At 39.2% G+C, this 16515-nt stretch overlaps 1 protein-coding gene across 1 annotated transcript in view; it reads left to right on the top strand.

The window, feature by feature from the left end:
• The first annotated feature begins 480 nt into the window (after positions 1-480).
• Positions 481-16515, top strand: part of LOC110974875 (ribosomal protein S6 kinase alpha-3-like) — a 71982-nt gene continuing 55947 nt past the window's right edge. Inside the window, exons 1-3 of the mRNA XM_022226801.2 lie at positions 481-770; positions 4327-4371; positions 11175-11291. Coding sequence (XP_022082493.1) covers positions 711-770; positions 4327-4371; positions 11175-11291 — 222 coding nt within the window. The 5' untranslated portion in view covers positions 481-710. The remainder of the gene's footprint in view (positions 771-4326; positions 4372-11174; positions 11292-16515) is intronic.

Here is a 16515-nt window from a genome sequence, read left to right as displayed (position 1 = left end):
GTGTTGTAAAACAAACTTGCATGAAATGTAACGTCCATTTTTGTTCCAGTTAGCAATTTAAAACCAAATCTCAATGCATTTCATCCTAAAAATACATTTGAAAACAGTGCATCTAATAGGACTTACGAAACTATTATAATATTCTCTGCAGCGGGATATCAATTTGACGCTGCGGCAAGATCTTATAACTCGCCGCGGCGAGGTACATATTTAACGATTTAACTCGCCGCGCGAGATAGTATCTCGAAAAAAAATTGCAACTGGCTCTTATACGCTTCCGTACGTTTCCGTACTTCCGTACGTTTCATGTCATGCATTCGGCCGGAACGGGGATCTGCAGTGTATAGCGCCCTCGTGTCTTCATAACTGGTACTCCGGGGCAGCGTAAGTAATGAGACAACATAAGGGACCATCTAATTCTGGAAAGGTCAGAGCCCCAACATAGAATTAAAATGCGTAGTGTTTGGTCTAGTTTCCTGAGAAGTGTATATTCGTCCATTTTCGTATTTTAGGGCTGGTTACAAATGTACCATTATGACACTGTGTTGTTAATTATACCAGCTGCGAATTTGTGATGTGAAAATATTTTGATATTCTCGTGTAATTGCGTTGTAAACTGCGCATTTCTTGCGGGGAGTATATCCTGCTATTTTCTGTCGTGACAGGACTAAATTTAATCCGTCAAGATTTTTCTGGGAGTGCATTCCAAGATGCCGTTGCATCAACTAGCCGACCCGTGGCAGAAGGTCGCCGTAAAAGAACATGCAGAGGTGGGTACAATATACATGTATATCGGTCATGCGTCATGACGGTACACAAACGCTAGATCCGGCGTAGCCCCAGACTACTTCGGGAACTCAAACAAAGTCACTCCTCCGTCATACTCCGTGTGACTTACAGCCAACACGGTGTGGTGTTTTCTGGTTGTAACGCAATGGGGTTTTGGAATCAGATTTTTGTGGTGAATCAAATAGGTGTAGTGTTTTTTGGCGGCCCATTCACCCTATCTTCGACTGGGCTTACTCCGACAGGTCGTCAAGGTATCTTGTTGGCCTCCGCAAAGCACTAGTGGGGTTAAGTAAGGGAACTGTCCCGAAAAACAGCACTTTGGTCGGTCAATTCCTCGGGTTGTCCTTGTACAGTTGTAAGTTCGGATTCGTCTTGCAGAGAGTGTGTGGTGTCAAAGGGCAATTAAGGACTGGTGTGCACATGCGCCAGGGCCAGGTGATACCAAATTGCTAAAAAAGGGGTGCTCCCCTTTGCGTGTATGGATCAATCACCCCTTCAATCCACTGATGTAATGTATTAATATGGGCAATTAGTACAGAACTCCCCCCATATATTTTGCCCTACTCCCAAACCAGAAAAAATTGGGGATTTTGTTAGAGAGTATCCTATGGTATGAATATAAGCCCCAAATTTTGGGGATTGTAAATTTCAGAACCCCCTTGTTTTTAGTTATTACTACGCCTACATGTAGGCTACTTCCTTAGGCCTTACCGAGTCCATCTTTTTGATGGTTCCATACGCTGTGTATATGAAAGTGCCCTGCAATTGTCAGGTGATTGTACCAGAGAAAACACCCGTTTACACCTTCTGAAGAAAATCTTAAAGACCCTATAATAAAAGCTAACCTATATGGAACTACTGGGCATCAAATAGAAAGCTGAGCTATGATTGGCCCAATTTGCTTCCATTCTAATGACCATTCATAACTCGGCTCTCTTTTAGAGGGGGTCAGGAAAACAAAAGGAAAAGATAAGAGCTGTGTTGTGATTGGTCAAGCTGTCACACAGCTGACAGTTATTGAGAGTACATGCTGCTGATTTTCTGTAGAGTGGATGGGCAAACGGCTCAAGAGTTTCACCATTTTAATGAGGATATAAGATGAATAAACCTCCCCACCAGACATCAAATCAAATTAAAAGACAATTGCATACATGTACCTGTAAGATCTTTTGGGCTTAGAACATGAAATTAAACATTTTTGTATGACGAATGTTGCATGTGTACTAAGCTGCAATTTTAAAGATTTCCAGTTCACACTTTACAGGTTATAGTACACATGTAAAATCAAAAAGTAGCGAAATGAGTAGATGTACATGTATACCCTTTTAGATGATTGCAAAATCAAAGGAATGGGCTAGGAATTAGGCTGAGAGATTATCCTTTTCACTGAAATTTAAGACTAATGGCGTAATGCTTTTAAAACTACCGGTACAGTCTTACAATGTATGTTTCATGATAGATACTGTACATGTACATGCCATGGAAAGTATACAAGTGGAACACCCCCTTTAATTCCTCAAGCAACACAAAGTGAAACCAATTGATTTTACATGTACCTTGAACAAAGGTATAAAACACACACCTTTGTGTAGTCTTTGACAGTTCTTCTTTCTTGATGTGGATTACATGTACATATATACAACACCTAGAACTTTACTTGTCTTCATCAAAGCTCACACTGACATGACTTACTTCTGAATACATGCAAAGCACGTTTGTCCACACATGACACATGTGGAATGGCTTTGGACCCTAATTATAACCTTATTAGGATGTATATGTCCAAATAGTCAACTTTATGCAAATTAGTAAAAAACAAAAGTGAAGCATATTTGGTACTTTTACAAAATGTTGGGGCCTCATTTCCATGTATGCAAATGAGGTGGTAGTGGTTTCTGTACAGTGTAAAAGCATTGCATTGCCAGCAATGCATAGTTCTGACAGTGTCGGACGTACACGGTGTCAGATGTACACATCTGATTCCACAATTTTTGAGTATTTGAAAAAATAATTGGGGGAGTTAAGCCGATGTCTAGAAAGAAGGAACTCATTGTGCTTTGTATTGTAAATTTGGCAGTCTTTTGCTAAAGGGTGCACTGAGGGGATAAAAAAAATTTTGGTGTTGGACGTACATAAGAAAGGTACATGTAAGTGTTATAAAATAAGACATTACGTAGAATTTCAAAAGGAAAATGAAAATTCATTTCTCTCATTGTTTACTTATTGGGGCACTCTTTAAACTGTAACAAAACTGGAACAAAAAAATTATTATCAGGCTAAAAAACAAAAAATCTTTCAGAGGGGAAATATTTTCCCCAATTTCTCGGTATTTAAAACCAATTTTTCAGTATCATATAAAAGCCAAATTCTTGAATGTTGTTAGAAATGAAGTATGTTTCATGAAAGTATTCACCATAAGCTTCAAAATGATGTATAATTTGTCACAATTGGACCAGTTTGAAATTTTGGCACAGAGGTTGATGTTTCCATGGAACTGCCCAGAAATCGAAATTTTCAACAGGTCAAGAAGTATTGTTTGTCTCTTAAATCTGCAAAATCATGGCAAGAGATATTCTTAGATGTGAGAAGCTACATGTACCTGTATTGTAGTGATTATAATGTACAATTGTGTCTGTTATTGCTACTGATTTTGTATGTGGTTTGTTCATTAACAAACTACTGGTCAGTACAACCTAATATTCAGATATTCAATTGAATTGAATGTCATATATTCAAATAGTGAATCATTCGAATTTACTCAACCCTACACCTAACTAATGGAAACTGTCATTTTTCTTAAATGTATATATATATTTGTAAAGATAAATAAAACAAATTTACAAATGCAACTTGGTATTAGATGTGTGCTTATCACAAAATGTAACAGTTCTGAATCAACTTTTAAGTTTTAAATTGACAGCACAACTTTCAGTAACGGTTGAAAAAATAGAGTTGAAAAAGCCAAAGTTATTTTGCTAACAGTGTCCAGCGGGCTTAAGAAAATTCCTGCAGGCTTGTAAGTAGAAAGTAGGTTAACTTGCCCAATGGGTTAGCTAAAGAAATGGCGAAGATCAAAGCCTGCACTATACTTGTAACCTTCAGACATGTACAGTAACATTACCCCTGTGGAACATAGGTGAAAGTTGAGAGTCCATTTTGTCGAAACAGATGAATTCAAGTTCCTGAACCAATTTTATTGATTAGGAAGAACAATATGAAAAGTTCAAAATAGGAGATGAAGTCCAAAAAGATGTTAATAAACCCCTCTAGCCACAACCAGAAGACCGCTGACATTACATTTTGTCACTTTTTTCTGCATGTACCTCATGTACCATACGTACATGTACTGGGTACATAACGTACAGTAAAAATGCAGCATTGTTTCCTAGACACACAGTTCACATGTATTCACATGCTGACCTATTTTTAGAGGAAATAATTTTTCCCCATATTTGAGATTTACATGTACCCAAGTTTTGAACCATGAAAAAGTCAAACTGACGGAAACTGATACTTGCTATGTTCTTCCTTCCACAGGGCAAAAGCAGCGAGGAAATGCTAGTTGACAACACAAATGAATCAGTGAGTATACATGTACCGGTACCATACACTGATTGCAAACCTTACAATTAAAAAGAATCTTGGCTAATCCCTCTCATTTCTTAATGGGCTTTCTCTTGTTGGTGTGGAGGGATTGCAGGTGTCCAAAGATACGAGAACTAAGTGGTTTGTTTTTTTAACAGACGGCCTGAAGCCTTGAAGGTATAACAGTAATAATACCCTGTGTGTCAGCTGTTTTTCTTGTGTTGATACAGTGCATTTGTAGATTTCATACAACACTTGACTAAATCCCTGATTTGTGGGTTATTGATGACATGTCAGTGTCAATGGTGGGACCATTAAATGTACTCTATTAAACATACATCTACTATTGTCATACATGTACTGCTGTTTTGGATACTGTCTGTTCATTAGCCCAGAACGATCACATAACAGGGTGATATTGTGCATATCACACTCAAAATGAAAAATTTTATTGTGCCGATTGTGCACACACACACGAAACAGAAGAGATTCAGGAAGTCCAAGAGTGACCGTTGTTGCTCGTTTAGTCCGTTTTGTGTGGTACCCATGATGCGTTTCGCAGGGGTCGACATCAAGCATTCTTGCCCAGAAGCTAAAAACAGCTCCTGGCCTTTCAAATCTCAGATGTATTTTAGGTAAAGTCATATTAGATCAAAAAATAAAAGTTCTGCTTTCGATTACATGCCTCTCAAAAATAGGGTCAGTAGGTCGGGAATTTTTGGGGGTCAATTTTTCTCTGCTAATAGAATGGCATATATGTATGGCATACAATGGGGATGAAAGCTTCCAAAAAATTGTCTCAAATAGTGATAAAAAACTATCTTAAGCCTCGTAAAATTTCTATAGGAGACAATTCAATCTCATGGTGGCCTGAAGGGTCAGTGGGAAGTGCACCGCACTGGCCCTTGTGAAAATTTGGTGGCCCAGATTAAGTACATTTAATGAAATCGATCAGGCCCACCACACATACCCAGATTTGCGTCAGGCGAACTTCTCTACCAAAACAGGTGGTTGGCAAGCCTGGCTGGATTTAAATGCATGGTTTAAGGCCAAAAAAACTAATCCTGATTTAGGTTACACGACGGATCCTAAATTTGTTCACCTCTAACCGCTATACCGGTACTGGTATGTCTGTGTGGCACACAAGCCAGGCACATGAAAGCAGGCAGTCACAGCTGTACGGACTGTGAAATTATACTGTGAACTTGAAATAGCTGTACCGGTGATTTGAAACATGAGTCATAAAATGCAATGAAAGTTTTGAAATGTGGCAATGTTCCTCAAATGACCACTGTCCTGCTGGACCATCATTTTTGGAGAATGCAGTGGCCAGATGAATTTTTCGTTGAACCCCAGGGATTGGGGATCACCGTTAACCTCGACCCCTGCTGTACATGACAGTCTCAGAACTTCCCAGAAGGAGAGTTAGGATGGCATAGTGGTTCTTTCTTCACCTTCCACCTCTGTGGCCCAGGTTCGAATCCCGGCTCTGTCCACATGTGGATTGGGTTTTCAGTCCCTACCTAATTACATGGGTTTTACCCAGAATATTCCTCTGGGGTTTCCTCCCAACTCTGAAACTGTAACCATGGTAACTGCTTCTTATTATGTCATTTCTACAGATTTCTTCAAGGCTTGTGAGCTTACAGTGCCTAGGGCGCTCAGTTGAAGAATCCTTAGTGTCATTACCTGAAATTAAATGATAATATTCTTACCAGGTGGTTGGTCAACTAACATGTAATAGGCAATACAGGTGTGCTTGTGTACAAGTGCTATGACCAGTACACTAACTGGAATCAAATAACCAGTATTTGATGAAATAACATGGTTGCTTCCTACATGTACATTGAATATGTACTGTGTGTGTAGCAACATACTGTACTGGTACATGTACGTACACACACGTGATAGTGATACAGGTATACTGTATCATACATGTACAGTATGTAGTATTTACATGTATATACATGTATGTGTTCACACTACGGTACCTTGCTTTATACAGATGGGGTCCTTGTGTGCACCTTCACCTGATGACTTTTCTTTTGTCTGGCTTTTGTTGTCATTTCCTTTGGTGCACCCATGCAAGACCCTGTCATGGTACATGTACATGTAAATGACCTTGTCATCCGGAAAAGGAAAAATTAGTATTCAATTATCACAGTAGACCCATGAACTGATATATTGCATGTACATGCAGTATACGGTACCTGTATGGTTCATTAACTCTCTGTGTACATGTTGTTTGTATGAAAGTTGTAATTAGCGGTAGACACAGTAAGCACCCTTGTACATTGCATGCATGTACCTAATATGTACATGTACTGGTACCAATGCATAATGGAAATGTTGCTCATATTACTGTGTCTGCAGTCTTCACATATGGTCCATGTTTTGTAGGAAATTACTGCATACTGGTATCTGTCGGTGACTCGGTGTATACATGTAAATGTGGCAGGTTCCGTGAAATATGGACCTCTAAGTAATTTTATTTTGTTACTATTTTTTATTAATCAGAAACACACACAAAAAAACATACATTAGAAAGTAAAAGCAAGAATCATACAAGTTAAGGATTGGAAAAACAGGAGATAATTAGAAAGTATCATAGAAAAGGGGGCTATGAAGAGATGTAGAAAAATAGGCACTGTGTATGTGCATGCACATACACGTACATGTACATTTGAAATGATTACATGTACATAGGGTCAACAGAGTTAGAATTGAAATTTCCATTTTTTATAATGAAGACTAAGGTTTATAATGAAGACTGAATGTTGTTTATTTTGCCCAAAAGATTCTCAGGAGGATTAGATTTCCACAAAATGTCTATGTTTGGGGGAAAATTAAACAGAGTCAATTTCTATAGTTTTTCATAAACTGTCATAAGAATCATCAAGCAAAATTAACCCAAGCCTTTTTTTGAGCTTGACAGAAAATGAAATGATCTATCGTACGAAGACCCCCAAAAGAATAACCTGTGTACTGTACATAATTTTCTGTTTCACTCCATCATTTCCATTATTCCAGTTGAATTTGAAAAATAGTTTTCCAATTCTTTAAAGAATGAGGTCTTCTATTTTTTGATACAAAGAACGGAGAAGGGATAAAGCAACCAGATCAGATATAGAAAAATTAACCTTGCAACCAGAGTAAGTGGCAAATTGATCGAGGGTATCGAAAGGATTATCAAAAGAAACTTACGAGCCATCCCCCCAAAACAAGTGGTATCATCAGCTAATAAAGAAACGTTTAGTTCATAGTTATCCCCAGGAATACAACTCATATTGTATTCCCAAATTGGCTGGGTCAGAAAGCCATTATTAATAACTCAGGTTTTTGCTGCAAAGCAAATGCGAGCCTACAGTATGTAATGCCGATTTCCATCTTCTGTCCATCCGTCTGTCAGGGCAACCTTCCTCAACTGTTAAAGTTTTTCCTTGCAGGTCCATAGGTGTTAAAATGTGCTACTGAGTGCTTGTTTGCTTCCTCTTGGAATTCCATCAGTGTGTAAATAGTCTTACATGTACATGTGTACATGTACATGGCATCATTGCCTAGAAACTTCTGAATTTAATAGAAAAATTATACGAGTTGAATGTTAATGTTTTGAGTTGTACATGTACATGTATTGTGTACTAACCCTGTAGTACATACAGTACATGTACTGGTGTACACATGGGCTTTAAAATACACCTGTTGACAAATATACTGCATTTTCTTTCTTGTTGAGGGAAGTTTTGAATCATGTCATCTGGTGTAAGTGAACACTTTGACTTAAAAATTTAAACAAGTTCAACTCAATTCGATTTGCACTAGTAGCCAACCAAATGTCCACCAAATGTACACAGTCTGCCTAATTATCCCCAAATAATCATTTTCATAAATATGAAAGTGCTATTTTGTGTTTTACATGTAAATGACCAAAGTCAGTCTTTTGAAAAGTTTGAAAAATAATATGTGGAGGCTTTGCATTACTTTTGGCTAATTTTTCAAAGAACATGCCATACGCATACATGTCCATGTACAAGTCATGTACTGGCATGTGAGTGCATGTTTGTACATACATGTACATGTACTGGTACCTGTACATGTAATTATTCAGTTACTCCTTGGATAAATGTTCAGTCATTACCCGGTGCATGTACAAGTACATGTACTAAGGTGGTAGTGGTGGTGGTGTTCCTGTGGTGTACGCATTTTGTGCTTATCAGGATGTACATGTAGTTTACAAACAAATCACCACCGATGTACATGCATACAGTTGTATGGCAGGTTCCTCAAAATATGGACCATTAGATAATGTTCAACTTTGGGGGCTCATTTTTCCTGAAGTGAACAGCAGTGAATTAATTTCCAATGTTTGATGTATTGAGGGAAGTCATGGCTGATATCTGGAACAATGATGATCGTGTCAACCTTTCAACTTAGTTGGAGTTAATTAATTAAAGTCTCGAACGTTAGCAATTTTGAGGGACATGAACTCCCTGTTAAAATCCGAGCAAACAGAATTTACTGAGGAGTGATAATCCCTGAAGTTATTTTACACAGATTTATTTGTGGTGAAAGGTGATAATATTTACACATATTAAAACCATAATCATGAAATTAAAAAGTACCTCTCACAATTAATCGGGTCCCGAAGTCGGCAGTCGCAAATGTCATTGGATTCTGTCATCAGTGTAAAAAAAAATTTGACGCAAAAAAAGCGAGTAAAATCCATATATCGATGTACAACACAAGCTTTAAAAAAGAGTGCAAAAAAGCACCGCCAAACCATCATCCTTTTACAACTGGACCGATCACATTTTCTTCTTCAAGTATGTTCCTGAAAACCGCAGTCCAAAATACCGATCGTAGCGATTTTGCGGCTTCCATTGATCTTTCACGGTGACTTTAGAGAAACATTTTGCTGCATTGTGGCCTGTTTAACCTTTGACATCAACCCAGATAGTGCGCCCTCTTTTTTATTTGATATTCATAAACCCCCTAAATGGAATGGCGACGCTCCGCGATTTTTCTCTTCGGAACAATTTTTCTCAAAAGAAAAACCGTCATTCTGAATAACGTTTTAAAAAAATAACGTTCGAGACATAAAATACGATTCATGATGAAAACCTAATGCTCAGAGTTGTTAATTTTAATTTTATCTTCAGCGGAGTTATCTCCAAAATAACCGGCAAAATGAAAATCGCGCATGGAATTTTCGAGCTCAACATGTGACAGCATTTTCGGCATTCTCGAACGTTATGCAGTTTCTGTCAAAATTATCGAACGTGATCAAAATTCTGTCAAATATAACGTTCGCAACGAACATGTTGCACTCGTTATAAATTTTTGATGCCGCCAAACTTAAAGATAATTTTTGGTGGTCGAAATATACAAGACCTAGCAAATATGTTGGTATAGTGGGAGTGATTATAAACAGTAAGAGAATGAAGAGAGCCAAACTTTTCTCATCATTTGCCGTCAATTTTGTGCTCTTTTTTTCGTGGCTTATATTTTGTAAAAGTTACATGTATTTCTTAGGTGCTTTAAAATACATCAGCCGAAAAATATACCGAATTCTCCTTTTTGTTGAGAGAAGTTTTGAAATCAAATCCTCTGGTGTAAACACTTTGACATAAATCTTTAAATGAATTCAACTCCATTTGATTTGCACTGGTAGCCAACCAAATGTCCACCATAAGTACATATTATGCCTAATTATCCCCATATAATCATTTTTATAAATATGAAGGTGCTAATTTGTATTTTACATGATCAAAGTCACTCTTTTAGAAATTTTGAAAAATGACAGCCGAGGTTGCATTTTGGTCCATTTTATGAAGAACATGCCATATGTTCATGTACATGCATGTATTTTGGGGGTGCTTTTGGATGTGTTTAGTAGTAAAGCTGCTGAAAGCCGTGATTGTTGTACATGTACAAGAATTGAAAAAAAATCATGGGGGGGGTGGAAGGAATCCAACAGAAGGAGCCACCAAAGGTTGGATGTACGGTATCTTGACTGAAATGTGCACACATCATGATTGAGCTACGTTAGCCCAGGCTAACCATACAGATGGCTTTGTATTCATACAGTAGGTAATTTTATGTTAAATTAACCCTAACCCCCTAGGCTCCTGCACTAGAAAGCATACTGAGCCTCACAAAATCCAACAGGTTCATGTACTTGTCTATGTACTTGTACATGCAGGTTACTGTACCAAACCTGATAAACTCCAACAGAATGAGCCCGTTGGAGTTTGAGTGATATGGTATGGATGGGTCTATGCAGTATAGGATGACTTGCACTGAACGGTACCAAACCTGACAAAATCAAATATAGTCCAACAATTGGTACAGCAAGCCAGACACTGCACACGGTGACCCGTGTGTGTCCCAACTCACACAGAATCCAACACCATTTCCCTGGGCCTTTCATCCTAAGTCTCACAAAATTCAACAACAGGTTCCTTAGGTACCGCCCCAAACCTGCCAAAACCTCACAAAACCTGCTGTTGGAGTATGGAAGATTTTGGGCAGTTAGGATTAAACACCTTTGGACATTTATCTCACATTTTCTTGAATTTTACAAACTACTTCTGGGATTGAGTTTCTGGGTTTTTTTCAAGGCAAGATAAGATCTGTTTGTGCACCTTTTTTGTAGGATACATGTTCCTGTATGTTCTGGTAATGTATTGCAATGTCACAGCACAGTGCCACATGCATGCCAGTGGCAGTGGTAGACAAATGCACTCGTATTTTTGGCTGTGAAAATTTTGTTAGTTAATGCATTTTTTCTAAAAAACCTACAGGAAGACCAGGAGATGAGAGAGATCAACATCACAAACATGGCTGCAGAAGGCCTACAGAAATCGGACCCATCGCAGTTTGAACTCCTGAAGGTCTTAGGCCAGGGATCATTTGGAAAGGTTTGTACATACTGTGGCTTCGTTGTCTTTTATGTGGACTGAACCAAGATTGATCTTCTCAAATTGAAACCCAAACACACTTCAGTGCTGCCCATGATCATACATGTACTGTTTGTGCATTCATATGCCTATCTCCAGACATCAACAGTGACTGGACCATGATGCCAGGAAATCCTGCTCTGTGATTCAACTCATGTTTCTAAGCATGTCTATATTTTGCATACATTACACATGTCTGTTATGATTGAAACAAAATGCCCTATTCTGATGTGCAGATATTTTGTTATCACTTGAAAACTAAGGAAAATAAAGATGTGGAAAAGACAAACTGAGTAATGTGTTTAAAAATGATGATGTCAGTACAATAATTCTACAGAATCCTTACTTGTGCTGTACCAGTATACTGTAGTTGTACAAATTACAAGGACGGCCTTGACAAGTAATGATTATGGGAAGTGATCTACAGTCATACACATTCTTGCTGAAAAGCATGCCCAGTGATGTGGTGATTTGAATTTGACAGCTGCCATCAATACCCATTAAATATTGATGATTTCAACCATTGAGTCAACTCTTGATGGCTTTAGGGCAGGTTTTCAAGGTGATTAAGTGTGAAAATTGTGTGCTGGAACATGTACATGTACATTTGCCTGTGTACTGATACACTCTTATCCCTCCAAGAGGTGCTCAGACACTGTGTCAGATTCTGTTAAATGGGTAGTCCAACTCAATTCAGTCTAACTTTTCTTCTAAAAACAGGTCCAAACACTTTCAAAGTTACACAGGATCCTTTTTCATCTCAAAGCTACATGTAGAATGGTGATTTAAACCACCTCAGAGGGAGTACTTTACCCCAAAATTGTTTTAAAATTTAGAATTGTACAGTCAGTTGCAAATAACACACAATTGTACAGGTACAATGGACAAAATCACTGTAATAGCTTCTTATGTCTAGGAATATCTCCAGCCACGATTTAGCAAAATTTAAGAGACGAACACTACTTCTTGGCCTGTTGAAAATTTCTATTCCTTTTAAATTTTATAATGAATAATTTGCTTGTTGAATTGTTGTAAGATTCCTGTCGCTTTTCCTTTTAATGTGCTTGAAACAAGCCTCCACAGTGCAACTGTTCTCAATTAAAACAAAAGAAAATTCTCCCTTTTCATGATCAATAATCGATTTGAATATTTGGAAATTCAGCGCAACCACAAGTTATATGTACATGTACATGTATATAACAGGTTTCTGCGGCACAGTTTCGTTGGTAAACAAGCGTATTAGTTAGCATCCTGCAGGCCAACGTACAGATAGTGTGGGCTATCAGGTGCTATTGTCAGATTGTCACACATAGATTACATGTAGGTACCAGGCTACGTACGGTGTACCTGTACTGGGATTTTACTCTTCATGGTTTGCAGTTTCATGCAGTTGTCACTCATCTCCGATTTCTTTTGCTGATCGTTGAACTATGCCAGTTGTAGGAAGCATTTCAAAATAATTCTTTATCGCAGCCAAGGCTTCTGATATTGATGAAAAACAGGTCTGTACCATGTTGAGTGAACGGTAGCTGCATTTAAATCCCTGGCTGAACCCTGCAGGTGTGATTGTTGTGATGCATCTCTATTCTGCCATGAAAAACATCATCTGGTTAGTGGTATCACAACACTGTTAGTCTCCAATAGCTTCAGGCTGTGAGAAACAGTTTTAACTTTTACAGTGTCATCTAAAAAGCTGTCTGAACATAGCCCATGTGTGTTATGATTAGTTTTCCAAAAGGGGAGGGGGGACGTGAACGAAAGCAACAATGGTAAAATGCCGGCGAGCGTGTAGTTTAAAAGCCTGTGGGGTCGGGGGAATGTTTGGATTCTAGGCGCTCTGTGGTACATGTTCAATTTCAGGGCAATATGACCCCTCTTTTGTTCTTCTCCATCCCTCTTTTACTTTATTCATTTATTTATTTTGGGGGGGTGAAAAAAGGGGGCGCGGGTCCCTCCCCCAGGATCGGTCCCTGATTCTGTGCACAACGCAGTGGTCCTACTTTCTGATGCCAAAGCATTGTTGCGTCAGTGTTACCAATACATCATTATATTGTCCCAAGTAATGATGACACCTTGCATGCAGCATGTTTATACCGGTAGCTACCCCTTACAGTCCCAAATCCCCAGATTTCAATATGATTTAACATACACCCTAGGCCTAGGGGGTTAGGGATTAAAATACAGGCATATACATGTACATACACATGTACATGTACTGGTAACATGTCAAGCAGCTGATGGGTGTTCTGTGTACTGTGGGTTCATGTACATTATATCCTCTTCTAGCTTTAGCAAAACATGCACAAAACTTGGCCCCTTTATGTGTATTTCAGTTTAGTTTTCAGATGTCAACACCTGTATGTTCCAGTATATACATGAATCTTTACATGGCTTTGTAACTGAGGTGCATGTAAATCAGCTTAATAAAGTGATATGCTTGAAATATTAAATCAAGTATGGGTGTCATCTGGTAACTTGCATACTGCATCAGCAGTAATTCATTTATAGGAGGGATATCTTGGCTGTATGACGTCAGGGGAAATGGTAATTTGTTTAGATTTAATACAGAGGACCTCTGGTCCACAGAAAGTTGACATGTACCGATGCAGATGTACAAGTATGTACACGTACATGTAGTTACTTGTACTATATAAATCCCTTTAGCCTGGAGGTACTGCAGCAAGGATGACGGAATGATATACTGGTAATGTATGTAAGATGATCAGTGTAACTTGGTGCTGACTGCTGTTCTTCAAAATGTACAAAGCAGAAATTCATCGCTTCATTAGCCCAAACACTTTTTTGTACTTGGTCCCCATGCACAAGTCTTCTGGTAGCTTGTACTAGTACATGAACTGGTGTATGCATTACATATGTACAGTACACGTGTATGAACATGTACATGTACACCGGCAGGCAAAAGTCTTCACACACCCAGGTGGTTAATTCTTTTTTTTTGATTCGTTATCAAAATAAACAGACTGATCAGCAAACATCAAACCTGTCTTTAGTGTCACTACTTTTGTCAGTTTTAGTCTTATTTCACACTTTCAAGGGTCTAAATTAATATTGTTTCGTGACTAAATTTGCAACTCAGTTTTCAGTTAAATTGCCACATTGAATTGCCTCATGATGTATCCATCAGCTCATGAATATATAAACTGGGATGTTTAAACCAATGGGCAACAAAGTTTGCATGGCGAGAAACCATTTTTATTAATATTTATCAGGGTTGTCAATGAACAAATTGGATGAATTAGAAGACAGAACTTTAGGCTAGGTTTCTAAAAAGCTAAATTTGCATATATGAAAGCTTTCTCTCTCACACATCAAATTCACGATGGCTGGCAAAACTCCACTCACTGATCACAAAAAGGTGATGTTGGTGACTTTGTTGACAGACTGATATTCTGCCCACGAAACTGGAAGATGGCAAGGAGTAAATTATCCGACTGTAAGGTACATGTATAATCTCCCTGAGCTGAAAAAACAAATGGTTCTATGGATACGCTATCAAGGTCTGGTTGGCCCAGGGTGACTACTGAGGACCGCTGTGTTGTGCAGGCCTGGTGGCACAACCGGCTCCTGACTGCCCATGAATTGGTCGTTAACTTGTTATATCCAGCAAGAAATGAGACCGAGGGGTACCCTCCCCCAACATGTCCTATCCCTAAACACATTCCGGACTATTGTTACTAACACATCCCTCCTAAGACGTCTGAAAGGAATTCCCCAGATTCCTGCGAGACAATGACCAACACAAAGCAGGGGGGTTCTCTCCGTCTCATACCTTGCTGCATATGTAACTTGTAGCCTGTTTGTTTCACATGGATCTGGATCTCGATCAGTTATCCCGAAGCTGGTTGGCACTAGCCATTGGGTTGGTTCTGGTGTCAGCGAACCAATTTCAGATCACTGATTGCAATCTGGATTGGTGGAAAACAAACGCCCTTGGCAAATGCCAAGGGGGAGGGGGGTCCAAGTTCATCGGAGCACTGTATCCAGAAGATTATAGGATGCTGGTCTCCTTGGCAGGGTTACCAGTCACAAGCCATGCCTCAGGGATGTCCGTAAACAACATGAACTGTACTGCCAGGGACTGGGCCAAAGTGGTCTGGAGCGATGAGTCCAGATTCCAGCTGTTCCAACCCAACGCTTGTGTCAGGTGATCAGTGGGAGAGGAGCTCAGCAAGACATGCATGATTCTGTCTGTGAAGCATTGGGGTTCTGGCATCATGGTTTTGGGGCATACCAGTATGGGGTGATCTGGTGATGGGAGCCTGGCGTGGGTCAAGGAGAATATCAATGTCCACATTTACAGCTACACGCTCCATGACCACGTACTGCCAGCTGGCCACTATTAGGGCGGCCATGAATTTTCCAACGCAATGTTCCACCCCACACAGCTCATGTCATGGGGGACTTCTTGAAACACCCAAACCCCTAATTCATTGGAAGTGATGAACTGGCTGGCCCAGAGTCCTGACTTGAATCCAATTGAGAATCTCTGGGATGAAGAACACTGTCTTTGCTATAAAGCTCAGCTGTGAAATAGGGAGGATCTTTATGAGATTCTCAAGCAGATTTGGGAGAGAATGGACTGCAAGGTCATCACTAATCTTATTGATTCAGTGTCAAGGAGATTGCTAGAGGGTCCTTCACACATTATTACTCGTAAACTGATCCCCTCCCTTCTAACACAGGTATGGGTTAACTAGTTAACGTCGGATTTTCTTACCCCAAACCCCCCAAAAAGTTGCTTGGGGCATTTTGTTTTCCTGCAAATTCTTCAAACTTTACAATTTATTTTTGTTGCCCATCAGTATTTTCATTCCTTTCCCCGTTTTTTTCAACTGCCTTGGTAAAAATTGTGGCGCATATCCAGACGTCAACCAGTTCACTCATGGAAGGTCTATATAGGTGTCACCTGAGGCCATGGTCTTTTTGCCAATTGTTTGATACAAAGGAGTTGCTAGTTGGGATTTTGTAATGTTATCTCTTTTGTGTAGTTTTGCTCCCTAGCAAATCAGCTTACCCAAACAAAGCAGGTCTTTAATCCCCATAGTTCTTTTGTGTGTGCTCCCCAATTTAATCCTAATTAATCAAGAAAGGCATTTCCGTTTTATTGTTGGTTGGGAGTGGGGCTACTACTGTACTAAACAAGTGTACACACCCTCCATGAAAG

Source organism: Acanthaster planci, linkage group LG15 (assembly GCF_054643075.1).
Source record: "Acanthaster planci isolate LZ-2023a linkage group LG15, COTS_SCS, whole genome shotgun sequence".
Lineage (NCBI taxonomy): Eukaryota > Metazoa > Echinodermata > Asteroidea > Valvatida > Acanthasteridae > Acanthaster > Acanthaster planci.
Note: the sequence above shows the minus strand (reverse complement) of the source record. Positions and strands in the feature narration are given on the sequence as shown.